The 18,399-nt window shown below is 37.7% G+C and overlaps 1 protein-coding gene across 1 annotated transcript; it reads left to right on the top strand.

Moving 5' to 3' along the window:
• Positions 1-1,302: 1,302 nt before the first annotated feature.
• Positions 1,303-15,551, top strand: gcm2 (glial cells missing transcription factor 2). The gene is made up of 6 exons (XM_062977719.1): positions 1,303-1,816; positions 5,055-5,177; positions 7,404-7,656; positions 9,904-10,016; positions 12,803-12,928; positions 14,253-15,551. Exons 2-6 carry the CDS (start codon positions 5,088-5,090, stop codon positions 15,141-15,143), a joined length of 1,473 nt encoding a protein of 490 aa, XP_062833789.1. The 5' UTR covers positions 1,303-1,816; positions 5,055-5,087; the 3' UTR covers positions 15,144-15,551.
• The last annotated feature ends 2,848 nt before the right edge of the window (positions 15,552-18,399 follow it).

The raw sequence follows: 18,399 nt of genomic DNA, 5'->3' as shown, positions 1-18,399 counted from the left end.
CCGCCTCTGTTCACTGGCCATGCTTTTATTTTGTGATGCTGTGTTGTAGAGTTTGATATATTAATTTGTTGTGATTGTTATGTAATTTATATTGTTGTATTTTATATTATTGTATTTTATTGTATATTGTTGGTCCTGGTCCCCATGTGAGCCACCTCAAGTCCCCTCGGGGAGATGGGGCAGGATAAAAAAATAAAGTAGTAGTAGTAGTAGTTGTTGTTATTATTATTATTATTATTATTATTATTATTATTATTATTATTATAACTGTATTGCACTGGATTATTTCAGTCTACCCTGCCATATAACCCAGTTCAAACTACATTATAATGGCAGTCTAGATGGGGCCAGAGCTATACTTGGGGGCCACTCAATCTCAAAGACCATCAAGTCAGGCTATAGCAGCAAATGGACAAACTGCCAGCTCCAAAGTCTGCAAGAGTCCAGTTGAATTGATAACATCTTTTCTTCCTTGTTATTCTTACTCTATAAAACAGGGTCTCTTGTTATTGCTTCAAAATCTTCTTACTAACAATACAATGCCATGCTTTCCCAAGGAAAAACATCTAGCAACAAGTTCATTTTAATGCTTCAGTCCGGTTAAGACTTGGATGGGAATAATACAAGGGATACCAAGTGAAGTGGTTATATTGAGGAAGAAACTGGCTAGACTTCCCTTGAAAATTCTTGAGCTAAGGGGGCACCTACACTATAGAATTAATGCAGTTTGACACCTCTTCAACTGCTGTGGCTCAGTTCTAAGGAATTCTGGGAGTGGCAGTTTTACAAGGACTTCCACATTCTATCCAAATAGTTCTGGTGCCTTACCAAATTGTGACTCTTGCGTATCATTGAACCTTAGCAGTTAAAGTGGTGTCAAACTGCATCAATCAAGTGTGGATGCATCCTCTGAGAACTTTTGAAAATTAACGGGGTCACCATAAGTCAACAGGAAATGTGAAGGCACGGACACACACACAAAGGGATGGAGTCATAATTTCAGAGAGTTTAAAATGCAAAACTGTACGTGCTCAAAGCATGCCTTAAACCTGGGATCTCCTAAACAATCCAGGGTGCATCTACACTGTAGAATTAAAGTAATTTGACGCAACTTTACCTACCAGGGTTCAATATTATGTAATGTGTAATTTGGTGAGGTACCAGCACTGTTTGGCAGTGGATGCTAAAGATTTTATAAAACTACAACTCCCAGGATCTCATAGCTTTAGACGAGGGCAGTAGTTATATAGTTATTTTAAATATTATTGCTTATATTTACTGAAAGTTGATAGAACTAGTAGAATAGAAATATATTATAACATTTGGTTTGTGTAGGGGAGATGTCAGTTTTAGTTTTTTAAGGTATTTTTAAAAGAGAGAATACAGGGTTGGGGTTAGTTATGCAAAGGGAGTATTAGGGGATTACATCTTTGAATATGATGCCCTTGTTTTGTTTTACTTTAGCACCTGTGGTTTTATTTTATTTTCGGTGTTGTTTTTTAAAATTTCCAATTGATTGCATTTAAGGAGTTTTTTAAAAAGTTTTTTTAAAAAAATCTAAAGTGCAGATGTACCCATAGAGTTGGGATAATGGAGCCTTACACCTTTGTTTTAGGGCTGAAGAAAGGAGGAGTTAACTCCTCCACCCACGTGGTTTTCCCAAGGTGGAGATCAGGTATGTGGGAGGGCGAAGGTTGGGGCAGAAAAGGTGCCTTTCCTCACAGGCCTAATTCAGAAGGAGAGGCGAGATTGAAAGCAGCTGGTGAATGATTTCAGCACCTAAGACAGTGGACAGAGGCCAGGAATAATCATACAGGTAAGACCCACCAAGCAAGTCCTTGGAGCTTTCTCCGGAAAGGTAAGTCCCATTGTGCCCTTTGCCACTTCAGAGTTCTTTCTTGCTTTTTCATTTGCTTAATGACTTAGGTAAAAGCTTAGAGGGCATACTTTTCAAGTTTGCAAATGACACCAAATTAGGAGGGATAGCTAACACTCCAGAGGACAGGTTCAGAATTCAAAACTACCTTAAGAGATTAGAGAGCTGGGCTAAAACTAAAAAAAAATGAATTTCAACAAGGAAAAATGTAGGATGCTACACTGAAATGCACAGATACAGGATGGGTGATGCCTGGCTAGACAACAGTACATGTGAAAGAGATCTTGGAGTCTTAGTTAGACCACAAGTTGAACATGAGTCAGTGATGTGATGCAGCAGCTTAAAAAGCCAATGAGATTTTGGACTGCATCAAAAGGAATATAGTGCGTAGATCAAGGGAAGTCGTAGTGCCCCTCTCTTCTGCTTTGGGCAGACCTCACTTGGAATACTGTGTCCAATTTTGGGCACTGCCATTCAATAAAGATATTGACTAGCTGGAACATGTCTAGAAGAGGGCAACTAAAATGATCAAAGGTCTGGAGACCATGTCCTATGAGAAGCATCTTAAAGAGCTGGGTATGTTTAGCCTGCAGAAGAGAAAGGTTGAGAGGAGACATGGTAGCCATGTATAAATATGTGAAATGATGTAATAAGGACGAGGGAGCAGGCTTGTTCTTTGCTTCCCTGGAAATTAGGACTTGGAGCAATGGGTTCAAATGACAGGAAAGGAGATTTCATCTGAACATTAGGAAGAACTTTCTGACTGTAAAAGGTATTCAGCAGTGGGACTCTCTGCCTGGAGTGTGGTGGAGGCTCCTTTTTTGGAGGCTATTAAACAGAGATTGGATGGCCATTGTCAGGGGTAGTTTGAATGTGCTTTTTCTGCATGGCAGGGGGTTGGATTAGATGGCCCATGTGGTCTCTTCCAACTCTAGGATTCTAGGAACTCTAGTTGTTGGGTTTTTTCCTGCTATAAAAATATGGGATCAGTGTGCCTTCAATTCATGGCAACCCCCTGAATTTTATAGGGTTTTCTTAGGCAAGGAATATTCAAAGATGGTTTGGCTTACAGTACCTGGTATTCGTTGGTAGTCTCCCATCCAAGTAGTAATTAGAGCTGACACTGCTTAGCTTCCAACAGCAAGTAAGATCTGGTTTCTTTAGACTTCTAGACATTTGGTGAGGCACCAGCACTCTTTGGCAGAGGGTGCTAAAGACCTTGTAAAACTACAACTCCGGTTATTCCATAGCATCTCCTATCTCACCTTTATCCTGGGAGTATATTGTATAATGTCTGCAACATGTGACTTATTCACATAAGAATTTCATATTTTTTCCTTACACATTGGATAACATCTGCAGTGTCAACTCAGCACCACTATACTCTACAGCTTCAAAAGGAACACAGAGAGTCATTGTCATCATAGGCTATCAGTTGTGGTTGAGTAGGATTGTTTTCCAGGGGTAGAGTCTTGGCAATGGGTCTGTAGAAGTGACTGTAGAGACCTATTCTGGATTTCACAGTGAGGACATACATTTCCAGATGGAAGGTGGTCAATTTTTACACCACTCTGCTGGTCTCAGATACCAATCCAGTTATAACCTACAATGTAGCCAAGTTTTGTGTAGCAGCACTTAAAATCCACTGAGTGATGACTGGATCCAAAAGTGAACAATCTATCAGCTAACTGAAATGTAAATCAGTTCTTCCCACGCCAGTCCCCTAGATTTGTGCCTTGAATGCTCCTACCCCTTCATCAATCTCCCTCCTTCTCCATCCCTTTTTAGTCCCCTCACTTCTCTAGTTTTGTGTTTTAGCCTTCAACATACCTTTGTTTTTTAGCCCTTTAGATTTTAATGTACAATGCTTCTGTAAGATTGTACCGCACTTAATAAAGATTTTGATGTGGTCATGACAAGAGTTTGTTTGACGTGCCTTCCTTTTGACACGTTTCTCCATTTCGCTCTCTATTTGTGCCTCTTCAAAATCCACAGCACTGTTGGTAACAGCTAAGAATAATAATAATAATAATAATAATAATAATAATAATAATAATAATAATAATAATAATAACTTTATTTATATACCGCCCTATCTCCCGGATGGGACTCAGAGCGGTTTCCAATCATAAAAACAACACAAACATTGCATAACAATATAATAACACATTATTAAGCAAAGTAAAATAATACAATTATAGCAATAAATAACACTTACATGACCCGATCAAGGGGACAGTCTGCCTACCTGCAGTTAGAACATATGAGTGCCAGGGCTTTTCAGTTCTCAGTGTTTATTCCACATTGTTTTAGATTGGCTTTAAACCCATTTTTTAAATCTCTTTTGCTGTCTATCAACATTCTGTTTTCCATTCTTGAGCTGAGAGTAAAATAACTGCTTTGGGAGACCGCGATCAGGCATTCAGACAGTGTGACTGGTCCAGCGAAGTTGTTGATGGAGAATCATTGTTTCAGTGATGGTGGTCTTTGCTTCTTCCAGAATGCTGACATTTGTTTGCCTTCCCAAGAGATTTGCAGGATTTCTTGAAGGAAAAACTAATGGAATATTTCCAGAAATTGAGAGCGATGTTTGTAGACAGTCTGTGTTTTGCAAGTGTACAATATGGTTGGAAGGACAATAGCTTTTTGTTTTTTTTATTTACAACAATTTTGCCCCACCTTCCTCACCCGAGGGGACACAAGGCAGCTTGCAACACCCAGCAAGATTCAATGCTAAACAATCCATAAAATTAACAACACATTAAAAACCATTAACAGTAATCGGTAAAAATACATTATACAAACATTAAAAAGCATTATAAACAAGCATCTTGGTATCCCTATGAATGTCCCAGTCCTCAAACACTCTCTGCTTCATTTTTTAAAAATGTTGTGTTTGGAGTGTTACTGTGTAGATATACCTTAAGAACCACTTGGAGAGATTTTGAGGATAGTTTCAAAAAGGTTAATTTTCCATGTACTTTGTTATGCTAGAATTGGTGGTGTGTTTTATACAGACATAGTAATACATTCTCAAAGACGGTCCACTTGATGAGAAAAATGATATTCTAAGATTTTTCTCAATTAGATTTTTTTGACATCTAGAAATGAAAGTGTAATTCTCACCTGGTAAGAAAGGGAAAGTAGATATTTGTCCTATTCATTTGTCTTTTTTTAGCTGGCATCCTGTCCTTCTAGGTGAAAAAGAAACATGTCAAAGGACCACTTTGAGAACTCTGACTACATCTGCTCCTTTGGGATGAAGCTCACGTGGGACATCAATGACCCCAAGTTACCACAGGTAGTGAACAGGACAAAAAGTTTGGAAGTAAGGGAGTGACCTACCAATATGATTTGTGGGCCATTTTTCTAAGGGCTTTTTTATCTACACTTTTATCAGTTTCATTGTGTTGTATTTTTCAGAGTTCTACAAATATTCTCATCCCATACCACTTCTGTCTCTGGTTGAAAGATATAAGGTTTTTTTCCTTCTAACATGGAAATAAATGTATATTTTGGTATACCTGTATGCATTTTTACTCATGTCCCCTAATTATTAATGTGTGCTTGTGGTTGTTATTCAATTTTGTTGCATTTTTAGCCATAAACATCAGTTTCGCTCAGTAGTATTCAAGGTTTTGAGCATACTTTATTTCTCTGAAATGCATTGCCAGCTTCACAAATGTGTGCATTTCTTGAAAAAGTTATGATTTGTCTCAAAACTGATGGCAGGAGACGTGAAATCAACCTTTAACTGAGCAGATTTCTTTTCTATTCCTATTTTTCACATTGCCAGATGAAGCACATGTCAAACAACATTCATATCATGCAAATGATGATCCCTACAAGCCATATATTTGCGATAATGGTATTTTATTCTGTCTACATGTATTTGATGGAGACCTTATTACATTTTAATATCTGCCTGGATAACTGCTCCAGTACAGGAAAAAAGATCATATCCCCCCCCCCTTCCATAAAAAGAAAAGAAAAAAAGATGAAAAATAGTGATGTATGCATATATAATAATAATAATAATAATAATAATAATAATAATAATAATAATAACAATAACAACAACAACAACAACAACAACAACAACAACAACAACAACTTTAATTATACCCTGCCACTATCTTCCCGCGGGGACTCAGGGCGGCTCACATGGGGCAAGACCCAAACAATACAATTGAGCAAAAAACCACAGCATAAATACAATTCACAATATACAAAAAATAAAACAGTAATACAATAAAAACAAGAGTTTACAACAATCAATAATATCAAATCAACCAGATATAGTCCAAAATTAGAAGGTTCTGGTGACTTTAGTGCATTTAGTCCATTGTATTCACCATACATTCACAGGCAACCTGAAGGAACATATCAGTTCTGTTCACTGCTATTTTTTGTTAAGTGTTTGCCAATTACACAATTTTTGTCAGAAGATGAGAGAAGGGAGGTGTAAAGCTGCACTATAAAAGTACAATTTTAAACAGGAAATTGGCAAAGTGAGGGGGAAAATCATGCTGCTTATCACAAATATGCCCACAAGAAAATGCCATTTTGGTATGGTGACATTTGCACAATTGCAAGCTCATTTGCACAATTGCAAGCTTGAATTTTACTGATTCAAGTAGAATTGGGCAGCATGATAGGAATATTCATGTTGGAGTAATCTTGAGAGGGTAGCGGGGAAAATGTGCCTTCAAGTTGCCTGTGAATGTATGGTAAACACAATGGACTAAATGCACTAAAGTCACCAGAACCTTCTAATTTTGGAAGCTAAGCAGGGTCAGTACTGGTTAGTATTGGATGGGAGACTGCCGATAAGTACCAAATGTTGTGAGCTACATTTCAGAGAAAAGCATGGGCAAAACCACCTCTGCATATTTATTGTCTTGAGAAAACCCATATGAAATTCATTGGGCCATTATACATCAACACTCATCCATTTTATACAATTTCCTAAAACAAGGATTACTCTAAAGTGATTTTCTGTTGCATTCCCTTAAATACATCTTATTGTCTCTGTGATATTCCTTAACTATATTCCTTCCAAGTAACAAGGTATGACCCTAATTAGCTTCCAAGTTCAGATAGAATCTGGTGCCTAAAAAAGTAATATATCAAAAATGTGCAACTTAAAATATGACTTGGCACTCTTTAGAAATGTGTGTGTGGAGTGCACTTAGGCAGCTTCTTAGATGCCAACTGAGAAATTACTAATAGTATGGCTGTATCTACACTGCCATATAATACAATTTGAACTGTATTGAACTGCATTATATGGGTCTACACTGATCACACAATGCAGTTCAAACTGCATTATATGGCAATGTAGTTCCAGTCTGTGTCTTGTGCTCAGAGAATTGATGCATTGTATTGTACAATTAACACTGTTATTGTGAAACCTGCATTCCATATTTAATTTGGTCTCCTTTTTAAAAACTGAAATGTTATGCCACTATAGTCTTTCACTAATTTCCTCTCCTCTTTTTGTACATAAATTTATCTCTGATGCCAGGAGCCCAAGTACTTTGATTCCTTCCAGGAGTGGCCAGATGGCTACCTGCGGTTCATTTATTCCAGTGATGATAAAAATGCACAGAGGCATCTCAGTGGCTGGGCCATGCGCAACACTAACAACCACAACTGCCAAATCCTCAAGAAGTCCTGCCTTGGTGTGGTGGTGTGTGCCAGGAATTGCACCCTTCTGGATGGGACCAAACTACAGCTTCGCCCTGCTATATGTGACAAAGCTCGCCAAAAACAACAGAGTGAGAGCAAGGGGATAAAGTAATGTTTTTGACGCATGGGATGTCTTTTTTTTTTTTTAGTTGACTCAATAATTGAATTCTTAATTACATATGGAAAAATTATACTGAAATATACAACATTTGAATCGACAATATGTAAATGAAGAAAATCCAACAATAATCTAAGAGCAACACCCAATTCTCTGTGTGTAGTACCCATTGGGAACTTATTGTCTAACTTCAGTATTACTTTTATAAAATGGCACAATTCTAACAGGCCAAATCAATTTTAGTCCTGAATTACCAGTAGATGTCAATGAAGTAGTGAACCAATTCTGGGATTTAGTCTAGACTAGTGGTTCTCAACCTGTGAGTTCCCAGATGTTTTGGCCTTCAACTCCCAGAAATCCTAACAGTTGGTAAAATGGCTGGAATTTCTGAGCATTGTAGGCCAAAACATCTGTGGATCCACAGGTTGAGAACCACAGGTCCACATCTTAAAGGTGCCATCCTATTTTGGGAATAGGGTGTTGTACCTTGGATAGATTGTTTGGACTAAAACCTGGAGGAGATTTGTTACTTCACCAATATGGAAGTCGATCCACTCTGATCGTGAAAGCTAAAAAGGATTGGCCTGAGTTCGTACTTGAATGGGGGAGTCTCAGTGCATGTCAGGTGTTGCAGGCTGTATTTCAGAGGAAGGAACTAGCAAAACCACTTATGAATATTTATTGAAAAATAAATAGCTAAGAAATACATGGGATTGCCATAAATTGGAAGGTGACTTGACAGTGCACACTTACACTGCTGCTGATGAATCCCATTGAAATGAATAGGACTTGTTAGTTCTGGTCTAATTTGGACTACAGTTGGATTTAGTGAAGAGTAGACATGTTGCAGCCTTCCAGATGTTGTCAGATTGCCATCCCATCAGCCTTAACCAGCATAGATAGTGCTTTCAACTTCTCCATCCTTGATATTGAGGATTCTTCTTTATTTTTTGAAGGAAGAAGGATATCGAGAGGATAGAAGACACAAGAATGTCCTACTAACATCTACTGCTGTCTGTATGGGGATAATATCAGCCAAAACAAAGGGCAATTTAGCTAAAGCAATTACAGATAGTCAATCTGATATCTGTGTGCTTGAGCAACATCTAGTCCTGATTTAACACATACACCCATATGTACGTATTTTCCATCTTGCTTAAAGATCATTTTGGTCTACCAAACATTAAACTGGAAGATAAACCTCCTGTGAACCTTGCTGTGATTGTCTAACATGAAACTTGAGTCAGCACCATGAATCCTTATCTTCCATCTTGGTCAGCAAGAGTACTTGTAGATGTTTAATAATTTAAACAAAAATCACAACAGCTGTTGTACACGATTCTCATAATACAGGTCGAGCATCCCTTATCTGGAATTCAGAAATCTGAAATAATCCAAAGTCTGAATTTGTCTACATGAGGGGCTGAGAAAAGTAACACTTTTGTTTTCTGATGGCTCAATGTACACAAATTTTGTTTTATGCACAAAATTGTTTAAAATATTGTGTATAAAATTACCTTCAGTCCAGGTATACAAGATGTATGTGAAATGAATTTTATATGTAGACTTGGATCCCATCTCCAAGATATCTCATTATGGATGTGCATGCAAATATAAGTATTCCAAATTAAGATCAAACTAATCCAAGATACTTTTGGCCCCAAGTATTTCAGATAAGGGATACACAACCTATATCTTATTTGGTGAAATAAACTTATGACCTTTTCTTTCTCAAGTTGTCTTCAACTTTGGGGGCAAGCATGTTAATTGTTTGAACAAGAAATAATCACATTCAGAGAATTAGATGGATATCCAGTACTGCAAAGAGGAGAAGCTGATGGCGGGTTCCATGGATGACATAGAAGGGGAAGAAGCATCACATTTGCAAATGTTATGAAAACAGTGGGTTGTTGTGAGTTTTCCAGGCTGTATGGTTATGTTCCAGAAGCAATCTCACCTGACATTTCGCCCACATATATGGCAGGCATCTTCAGAGGTTGTGAGGTATATTGGAAATAAGCAAGGTTATATATCTGTTGAGGTTTATATAACTGTTTATGAAAACAGTTGTGTCATTTGAAAGCTTTGATTTTGTGATTCTCTGTTTCAGAATCGATCATCTTTGTTTTGTTTTGAGGTTGACATTTCAGAACAGAGGCTTCTTCCATCTGACTCACTATCTGAATTACTTTAACAAAGATTTCTTTTTTTACTTCAGGAAAGCATTGTCCAAACTGCAGTTCAGCTCTTGAATTAATTCCCTGTCGAGGGCATAGTGGCTACCCAGTGACTAATTTCTGGAGACATGAGAGCAAAGCAATATTTTTCCAGGTAAAGTGCAAATGCAATGCAAATTTCTTAATTTTTTTAAAGTGAGCATTTTGCATTTTGTCAATAAAAAAGGAAATGTATCAAATCACTGTTCACCTACAGCAGAACAGGGATTATAACAGAAGTACACATTGGATTCTTTCCTTCCCATAATCAGTTAGTCATCTATGACCATCCTTTCTTAACATTTGACAAGGAAAAAAATTCTACTGCTTTCATGCTATCACACAACACTGGCAGAGCCCCCGGTAGCTCAGTGGGTTAAACCCTTGTGCTGGCAGGACTGATGATTTGAAGGTTGGGTTGCCGACCTTAAAGTTACCAGTTCGAATCCAACCTGGGAAGAACGTGGATAAGCTCTCTCTATCACAGTGGTTCTCAACCTGGGTTCCCCAAATGTGTTTGGTCTACAACTCCCAGTAATCTCAGCCAGTTTACCAGCTATTAGGATTTCTGGCAGTTGAAGGCCAAAAACATCTGGGGACCCCAGGTAGAGAACCACTGCTCTATCAGCTCCAGCTCCTTATGGAGACATGAGAGAAGCCTCCCACAAGGATGGTAAAAACATCAAAACATCCCGGCGTTCCCTGGGCAACGTCCTTGCAGACGGCCAATTCCCTCATGTCAGAAGCAAGTGACACACAAAACAAACAAACAAACAAAAACAATGGTCAGATTACAAGCTCTGTCCATCAATTCAATCAATCAATTCATTCTTCAGTATATTCCAAGGTGACGCTTTCAAGGCTGGAACCTAAGGAGTCATAACTAATTTTGCATGGCTAAGATCCAATGTGATGTAGTGCTTTGATTGCTATGACTTTGGAAGTCTAGGGTTTAAATCCCCACTCAGCCATGGAAACCTCCTGAGACAAGTCATACTCTCTCAGCCATGGAGGAAGACAGTGGTTAACCTCTCCTGAACAAATCTTGCTGAGAATCCCCAGTGTCAGTTTCACCTTAGGATATGAACAGATGCAGCAAGAGGCTCTCATTATTACGTGGCAGGTAACCTATTTTTCAGACCAGAGAAGAAAACGTCATAAATCCCATTTGACATGCCTATATACATGTCTGAAATACAACTTCAAACCCTAACTACTGTCACCATCTGTGAACAAGTCTCCACCAGATGTTGTTCAGCTGCAGTTGTCATTACTCTTCACTTCTAGTCTTAGCTGTGCTGGCTAGGTATGAAGTGAGTTATAGTTTAAAAACACCTGGAGGAGTACAAGCTGGCCATCTTTGCACTAGTTTCATCTTTCTCAACTTTAATTTGTATGAAGTTCATAAAGGAAAATTACAGGAGGATTGTGTCCTAAACTATCTAGGTATGAAGGCCATCTTGACTGTTACTAGTGATACACTCTTATGGATACAATCTTTGATAAAACAAAAATTACTAGGGAAGAAATTCAATATTAAAGACTTTTGTGACTGTCAGGAGACTACAATTATGTATGGTGCTGAAACCAATTAAACTGGGTCTTTCGGTTGTCAACCAACCTCAATTACATCTAAGCACTTAAATAAAGGTCTAGATCAGGGGTCCCCAAACTAAGGCCCGGGGGCCGGATGTGGCCCTCCAAGGTCATTTACCTGGCCCCTGCCCTCAGTTTTATAATATAATATTTTTATATCACTTTTAATAATATAATATATTGTATATACATATAATATTGATAAAAATATTATAATGTTATACAATATAATACTAATAATAATACCATATAATTATATTAATTATACGTTATATATCTATATATATAAAAGTGTAATGAAATTTCGGCCTAGGACAAAACAACAAAACTACACATCCCAGAAACACTAAACTTGGCAGCACAACCCCTCATCCATGCCTCTACGTTCATACAACAAAAAGAAAAGAAAAATAAAGTCCTAATTAGAGGGAGAGGAATAATTGTTTTTATCCCATTGCTGCCAGTTAGAAGGCTAAGCTCCGCCCAGGGGACAGGCAGAGTTAGGCCTCATTTAGGCCTCTTCCACACTGCCTATAAAATACAGATTATCTGATTTTAACTGGATTATATGGCAGTGTATACTCAAGGCCCACACAGCTATATAACCCATTTACAATGGACTTAATGTAAGGTAAAAACTTTACCCTTTACCTTAACTACCACCAATTCCTCAATACTTTCTTTCCCATACCACCAGACTTCGCCACAGCAACGCGTGGCCGGGCACAGCTAGTTACATATAATATTACAGTATAGTGGTATAGTTCAATCTAGTAATATATAATGCTAATATTGTGGTATGTTAATAATATAATATATTGTATGTACATACAGCTGCTCTGAGTCCCCTTTGGGGTGAGAAGAGTGGGATATAAATGTAATAAATAAAGGTAGTAAATAAATAAATAATTTTAGACTTAGGCTTGCCCAAAGTCTGAAATGACTTTAAGGCACACAACAACAACAACAATCATAATTAACTTGACTATCTCATTGGCCAGTAGCAGGCCCACACTTTCCATTGTAATCCTGATAGGTTTATATTGGTTAAAATTGTTTTCATTTTTAAATATTGTATTGTTCTTTAATTGTTATTGTTGTATTGCACTATAAATAAGACATATGCATTGTACATAGGAATTTGTTCGTATTTTTTTTCAAATGATAATTTGGCCCCTCAACAGTCTGAAGGATTGTGGACCGGCCCTCTGCTTTAAAAGTTTGGGGACCCCTGGTCTAGATGGATATATCTACAATTGTCCACTATTTTAAATTAAGAAAAACATTCATGTGTCAATATTTTAGGCCAAGGGATTGCATGACCACCCAAGACCAGAAAGTAAATCTGAGACAGAGGTCAGAAGAAGTGCCCTTAAAAAGCAATCACCGTCTTCTCACCCGCCTCAGAAAAAAAGGCTTCTGGAGTTTCAGGTAAATATAGATTGCTTGCATCATTAGAGATGTTGATGGAAATGCCACATTTAAATCTGAATGTGGAATACTAGGCTAATTCACACATGTATGTAACAAATGCATGTATGCATACATATAAATAAATGAATGGAATGACATCTTGGTGTATCACTAAATTAAGCAAAAAACAAACAAAGATGCCAAATTGCTAACTATATTTTCAGAGAGATTCAGTAAGAGAATGTACTGGGTTATGGAAACTCAATATGGCTATAATTTATTTGGTGTCTTAGGTTCTTTTCACATTAGTTATATGTTCCTTTTTAATTGACAGTCCAACATTCTATAGAATTCTATGATTTGTAGCTTTAGGAAAGGGCATTTCTGATTCTCAGCCAGAGAATTCTTAGACCTCAGTATACTACAAACACCAGAATTTCATGGGACATAGTGATGGCAATAAAAGTAGAATAACACTCCCATGACAGCACAATATGTTAATACTTCAACATATTATTAAGATCCTTTACAAAAGTTGTTGGACATTTTTGTCCAATCCAAAATGGCCACATTTGGTTTAAGAGTGCTGATGCACATACATGTGATTCATTCATGTGCCTTGAACATTGTTTGCCCATTAAGCAGGGATGTACAAGCACGTTTGGTTGTGAAATTCTTGTTTTGGTTCAGTAGTACAACTACAGTAGAGTCTCATTTAACCAAGACTCGCTTATCCAAGGTTCTGGATTATCCAAGGCATTTTTGTAGTCAATATTTTCAATATAGCGTGATATTTTGGTGCTAAATTCGTAAATACAGTAATTACAACATAACATTACTGCGTATTGAACTACTTTTTCTGTCAAATTCGTTGTATAACATGATGTTTTGGTGCTTAATTTGTAAAATCATAACCTAATTTGATGTTTAATAGGCTTTTCCTTAATCCCTCCTTATTATCCAAGATATTCGCTTATCCAATATTCTGCCGGTCTGTTTAGCTTGGATAAGTGAGACTCTACTGTATATAAAAGCCATGTAGCAGAATTGTAGATATTTACACTGTGCAGCCCCTGCTCTAGGATCACAATTTATTTGTGTTTGTGTCCATCCAAATTAATATTGCTAAATATCATCTTAAAAGTCTGCTTTGGATAGGTCCTATGTTAATTTAGACATAACCCAAATCTTTCTGAATGCAGATCAGTGTTTGTGATTTGTCTGAATCAGAAGCATATCACAGATAGAAAAAGAAAGCACAAAACAAAAATATTTTAAATTATCATTGGCAACATTGCATGAGGCATAATTTCCTAAGTCTTCTACTTTATTTTCTTTTTAGACAGGAACATTCAATGAGAATGCCAGTCACTTTCACTACATTCATCATCTGGCATGCGAAGAAGGACCGGAAAAATTCAGCATAGTCACCGATACCAGCTTGCCACTCCTACCTCAGTCCCATCATTTATTTCATAATGCAGAACCATACAACATTACTTATGATGCTTCCAACTTCCAAGAAAATGTGGTAGCACCACTCCAGAACTACACAAGCTCCCAAATCTACACATGTAAACCAAGTGTTGGTTATGAGTGTGCCTTTCCTGGATACATGACTCCTAGTTTATGCTCAACTTTTCATAAAGATGCAATGAATATTCCAGTGGACTCTGATCACGTTCTGCTGAATGGACTCCAGTATCATATAAATTCATTAAATGTACATGAAAAGAACTCTGACATCATCCATAAGTACAATGGATTGAGACAAACCTCAGGGGAAACAAACTGTGAAGAAAAGATTGGCTATGGGCCATGTCAACTTAATGCTAACCATCCCCACTATAGCGAAGAATATACTTGTAGATATAGTAGTCTTTCCTCCTTGGAGGTTCCAGCTTTGCAAACAGTTATAACTACAACAACTCAGATGTCCCTTGAGGCCTACAAGCCTCCTATACTGAAGTACGGTGACAGTTCTGTGTATGATGTCAAAGATCTTCTAAGCTGCTCCATGGCAGATAGCATTTCAGAAAATGTTTGTCCACAAATAAACTTTCAAGAAGACTGGGCAATAGGCAAATCAAATTTACCTGAGGAACATTTTCTGACCACTAGTAAGGTAGGCCCTGTAGCATCGGTGGAAACTTGTCAGATCAGTCCTAATATGGAGAAAAGTTATAAAGTTTATGAAGAAGAGACATTTGGATTTGAAAACACCGAATACTGAGCTCCAGAAATATTCGATGTATTTTTCTATAAAAACATAACACAAATATTATCTAGTTACATATTTGAAATAAATAAAAAGGAAATATATTAATCTTGGAACATTAAGGGCCCTTTCAGACAGGCCCTATATCTCAGGATCTGATCCCAGGTTTTCTGCTTTAAACTAGATTTTGATTCCACACTGTTAGATAATCTGGGATAAACACAAAACCTGGCATATAGGGCTAGTTTGGAAGGGCCCTATGTCAATGCTGTGGTTGAATCATGAATTCTAAACCTAGCACATGGAGCCCCCGGTGGTGCAGCGTGTTAAAACGCTGAGCTGCTAAACCTGTGGACCAAAAGGTCGCAGGTTTGAATCTGGGGAGTGGCGTGAGCGCCCACTGTTAGCCCCAGCTTCTGCCAACCTAGCAGTTCGAAAACATGCAAATGTGAGTAGATTAATAGGTACCGCTCTGGCGGAAAAGTAACGGCGCTCCATGCAGTCATGCTGGCCACATGACCTTGGAGGTGTCTACAGACAACGCCAGCTCTTCGGCTTAGAAATGGAGATGAGCACCAACCCCCAGAATCGGACACGACTGAACTTAATGTCAGGGGAAAACCTTTATCTTTACGAATGGGCTAGGCATATATTTCAAATTGCTGAGTCCTCCCCTGCTCTCTAGCGAGTTGGGCTGGCTGTACTTCTTGCGGCAGTCCATGAGTAACATTGGGAGCAAAGAACCAAGGGCTGGGTGTGCACACACACACACATTCACAAACTCGCAATGCAAGAGAGGCAGTGAGTGTGGATATCATATGCTGGTATTTTTGCCACCATATTCTAGTCTGGTCTTCTCTGGGATGACAATAGAATTACCCACACTGTCACACCAACCTTAATGACATCACCGGAACTTCTCAATGCTAGTTTTTTTGGAGAAACAAGAAATTGAGAAATGCAACCTTATTTTTTATTATTAGGGTTGCTTTATTATGAGCATAATTTTTGTGTAAACCTATTTATAATTATTATGACCTCCAAAGAAGTTACGTGCCTACTCAGAAATAAATCCCTTTAAGTTAAGTGATGTTAATTCCCAGATTAAAGTGCACAGCATTGCATTACTCTGAAACAATGCGTATCTCAATCAATTGTTGCCCGTGTGAAGTATAAAGCCAATAAAGGTTTTGTCCAATATGTTCCATACAGCATCAAGGTATTAAGTCTGTAGATCCATTTTTCCCCCTTCTCCACCACCAAACAACAATTATATAAATTAGTGGTATGTCTGGAAAAAGGAATTTGTGTACTCTTATCAATAGGGAAACAAGGAGCCCCCGTTGGCACAATGGGTTAAACCCTTGTGCCAACAGGACTGATGACTTGAAGGTTGCCGGTTCAAATCCTGGGAAAGCGCGGATGAGCTCCCTTAACAGCATCAGTTCCTTATGTGGGGACATGAGAGAAGCCTCCCACAAGGATGGTAAAAACATCAAACATCTGGGCGTCCCTGGGCAGTGTCCTTGCAGACAGCCAATTCTCACACCAGAAGCGACTTGCAGTTTCTCAAGTTGCTCCTGACATGAAAAAAAAATTTAAAATAAGGAAACAGATGTAGGTACATCTTAACTTCTCCCCTAGTGATAGTCAATTCAAAGGGACTCCCATTCTTTCCTGCTACCTGAACGAAGAAGATAATGCAACGGGGGGAAAAAAGCAAGACAGCATGCACTAAGGGTATTCAAGGTGGAATATTAAAAAGTTTCAATCTTTCTGCTAATACACATTTTATGTCACATTGCTTGCAGATGCATATTGAATTGTATCACTTTTATTTTTATTTTTTAAAAAAACCGCTGTATTTTTTGGAAAGGTAATTTTTATTGATAATGTTTTTTAAAAAACATTACAATTATAAATCTAAGGGAAAACGAAAACAGTGAGGGGAGAGGAGTGAAGGGGAAGGACAGAGTAAGTATTGAGGGAAGTGGATAGGGGAGGAGAGTGGGATTTGGGTTCAAGGTTAGGAAATGGGGTAAGGGAAGCTTGGGTGGGGTCTGGGGAGGGGGGGGAATCTATCAAAAAAAGAAAGGGGGAGGGGTAAAGTGTTGACCTGTATTTAATGTGAATCTGAACAAAGCATGGAGTCCAACTGTAGAGTTGCCAAAATGAAACACGAGTAAGGGAGCAGATGCATCACAATGTTGTTGTTTTCCATTTCTCCTCCATCATGCTCTTCATGGACTTTTCAGCTCTTGCCTATTATATTTCACTTAGTTTCCTGGTTCACAGCAAGAAAGAGGCCCATGACTATTGTTTTGTCTGTAGATCAAAATGATGTGCTAACTGATCTGTAGACATTGTTCATCACTCTGCTTTGCAGTTTTGTATAAATAACTAGTAGTAACTTAGAAGGCCAAGAAGGCCTGCTGTCTATAAAACTAAAGAAATGGTTCAAATGGACAAAAATTACTAATAAAAGTACATAGATTACACTTGAAGAACTCAAAATGTGAGTAAATATGAATTTATAAGTCTAAATCAGAGGTTCCCAAACATATTGGTCTATTGTGTTATTTGTGAAATTTAATTGCTTGTTTTAATTATTTTTTTACTGCTGTTTATTTCAAATTTTAGTTGGAGTCTTGTTGATATGTCTGATATATATTCTATACTGAAAACTGCTGTGTAGTATTTAAATCTGGATGATTGCAGTCTATATATCTTTATACTCTGTAAGTTACTACTCTGTAAGTTACGACTGTGTGCCACTACAGCTGACTGAATTTGGTCATCAGTTGTATTATTGTTTGTATTATTGTTAACATTATTATGTATATGATGCTCTAATATACATATTGTGTTCTATGCTTTGAACCTTTATCGTGGTGCATATTTTTCAGATAACATTACAATGAGCCTAAATATGAAGGATGAACCCAGTGCACTTCTATGAATCGATTTATATTCAATTATATTTTTGTCAGCAACATGAATTAAAAATTTTAAATTTTAGTTTTGTTTGTACCTCATTAACTGCTTGTCAAACAATTCAGCAACGATTTACATTAGATTTTATACCTGTAACCTATTTACAGTTGGTCTTCCTGTGCTTTTTTTTTCAAGGAGTCAATTTTTTTTTTCGTGTCAGGAGCAACCTGACTCGCTTCTGGAGTGAGAGAATTGGCCGTCTGCAAGGATGTTGCCCAGGGGACGCCCGGATGTTTTGATATTTTACCATCCTTGTGGGAGGCTTCTCTCATGTCCC

The sequence above is a fragment of the Anolis carolinensis genome, chromosome 4 (assembly GCF_035594765.1).
Source record: "Anolis carolinensis isolate JA03-04 chromosome 4, rAnoCar3.1.pri, whole genome shotgun sequence".
Classification (NCBI taxonomy): Eukaryota; Metazoa; Chordata; class Lepidosauria; order Squamata; family Dactyloidae; genus Anolis; species Anolis carolinensis.
The sequence above is the reverse complement of the archived record's forward strand: the minus strand, read 5'-3'. Positions and strand labels throughout refer to the sequence as shown.

Bases quoted from the DNA above. Each gene is read 5' to 3' on its own strand.
- gcm2 (XM_062977719.1), top strand. From the start codon at position 5,088: ATGTCAAAGGACCACTTTGAGAACTCTGACTACATCTGCTCCTTTGGG. The intron at 5,178-7,403 runs GTAGTGAACAGG...CTCTGATGCCAG, and splicing joins ATGACCCCAAGTTACCACAG to GAGCCCAAGTACTTTGATTC. The intron at 10,017-12,802 runs GTAAAGTGCAAA...TCAATATTTTAG, and splicing joins GCAAAGCAATATTTTTCCAG to GCCAAGGGATTGCATGACCA.